This window comes from Geospiza fortis, unplaced genomic scaffold (assembly GCF_000277835.1).
Source record: "Geospiza fortis unplaced genomic scaffold, GeoFor_1.0 scaffold213, whole genome shotgun sequence".
In the NCBI taxonomy this organism is placed as follows: Eukaryota; Metazoa; Chordata; class Aves; order Passeriformes; family Thraupidae; genus Geospiza; species Geospiza fortis.
Window position 1 is genome coordinate 609,761 of NW_005054399.1, and position 839 is coordinate 610,599.

Genomic DNA, 839 nt, shown 5'->3' on the forward strand with positions numbered 1-839 from the left:
GCTTCAGCCAGCGCAGGCTCGTCATGGCCTTCACGTGCTCCGGGAAGTACCCGCCCTGCAGGGAGGAGCAGGAGGAGGAGGAGGAGGGTGAGGACCTGTCCCACGGGATGGGGATCGGGGGACCTCAGTGTGATTGAGGCTCTGTGGTCATGGGAGGTTTGGGATGGAGCAGTGCAATGAGACTGAGAAGTGTAGGGTTGTGATGACCCAATCCTGAGGGATGGGGAGATGTGGGGATTGGGATCGAGCAATCCCATAAAACTGGGAACTAGAGGGCTGGGATCGCCTAGTCCTATGGGATTGGGACCTGGGGGCCATGGAGATCCAGTCCTATGGGATCGGGAACGGGAATTGCCCAGTCCTATAGGACTGGGAGCTGGGATCACTCAGTCCTATGGGATTGGGAGCCGGAATCGCCCAGTCCTATGGGATCGCCCAGTCTGGGATTGCCCACTCCTATGGGAATGGGAGCTGGGATTGCCCACTCCCATGGGATCGGGGGCTGGGATCGCCCAGTCCTATGGGATCGGGAGCTGGTAGATGGGAATCGATCATTCCTAGGGGGCTGGGAGCTGGGGGCTATGGAGATCCAATCCTATGGGAATGGGGATTTGGGATCGCCCATTCCTTTGGGATCGGGAGCCGGGATCGCCCACTCCTATGGGATCGGGAGCTGGAGGCTCGGGGATCACCGGTTTCTCCGGGACCCCGTGGGCTGGGGGCCGGGTTGCTCAACCATAGCAGCTTAATGGGGGTCAAGGATCCCCCGACCCCGCAGTTCCCGTGGGATCGGGACCGGGACTGCCCCGGGTCACCCACCCCGGGCGGGGCCGGGCCCG

At 62.3% G+C, this 839-nt stretch overlaps 2 protein-coding genes across 2 annotated transcripts in view; one reads left to right on the forward strand and one right to left on the reverse strand.

The window, feature by feature from the left end:
* Positions 1 to 55, reverse strand: part of FLII (FLII actin remodeling protein) — an 8,847-nt gene extending 8,792 nt beyond the window's left edge. The window contains exon 1 of the mRNA XM_031061090.1: positions 1 to 55. Coding sequence (XP_030916950.1) covers positions 1 to 25 — 25 coding nt within the window. The 5' untranslated portion in view covers positions 26 to 55.
* MIEF2 (mitochondrial elongation factor 2) overlaps positions 24 to 839 on the forward strand; it is a 5,118-nt gene continuing 4,302 nt past the window's right edge. Inside the window, exon 1 of the mRNA XM_005425991.1 lies at positions 24 to 127. Within this exon, the coding sequence (XP_005426048.1) occupies positions 24 to 127 (104 nt within the window). The remainder of the gene's footprint in view (positions 128 to 839) is intronic.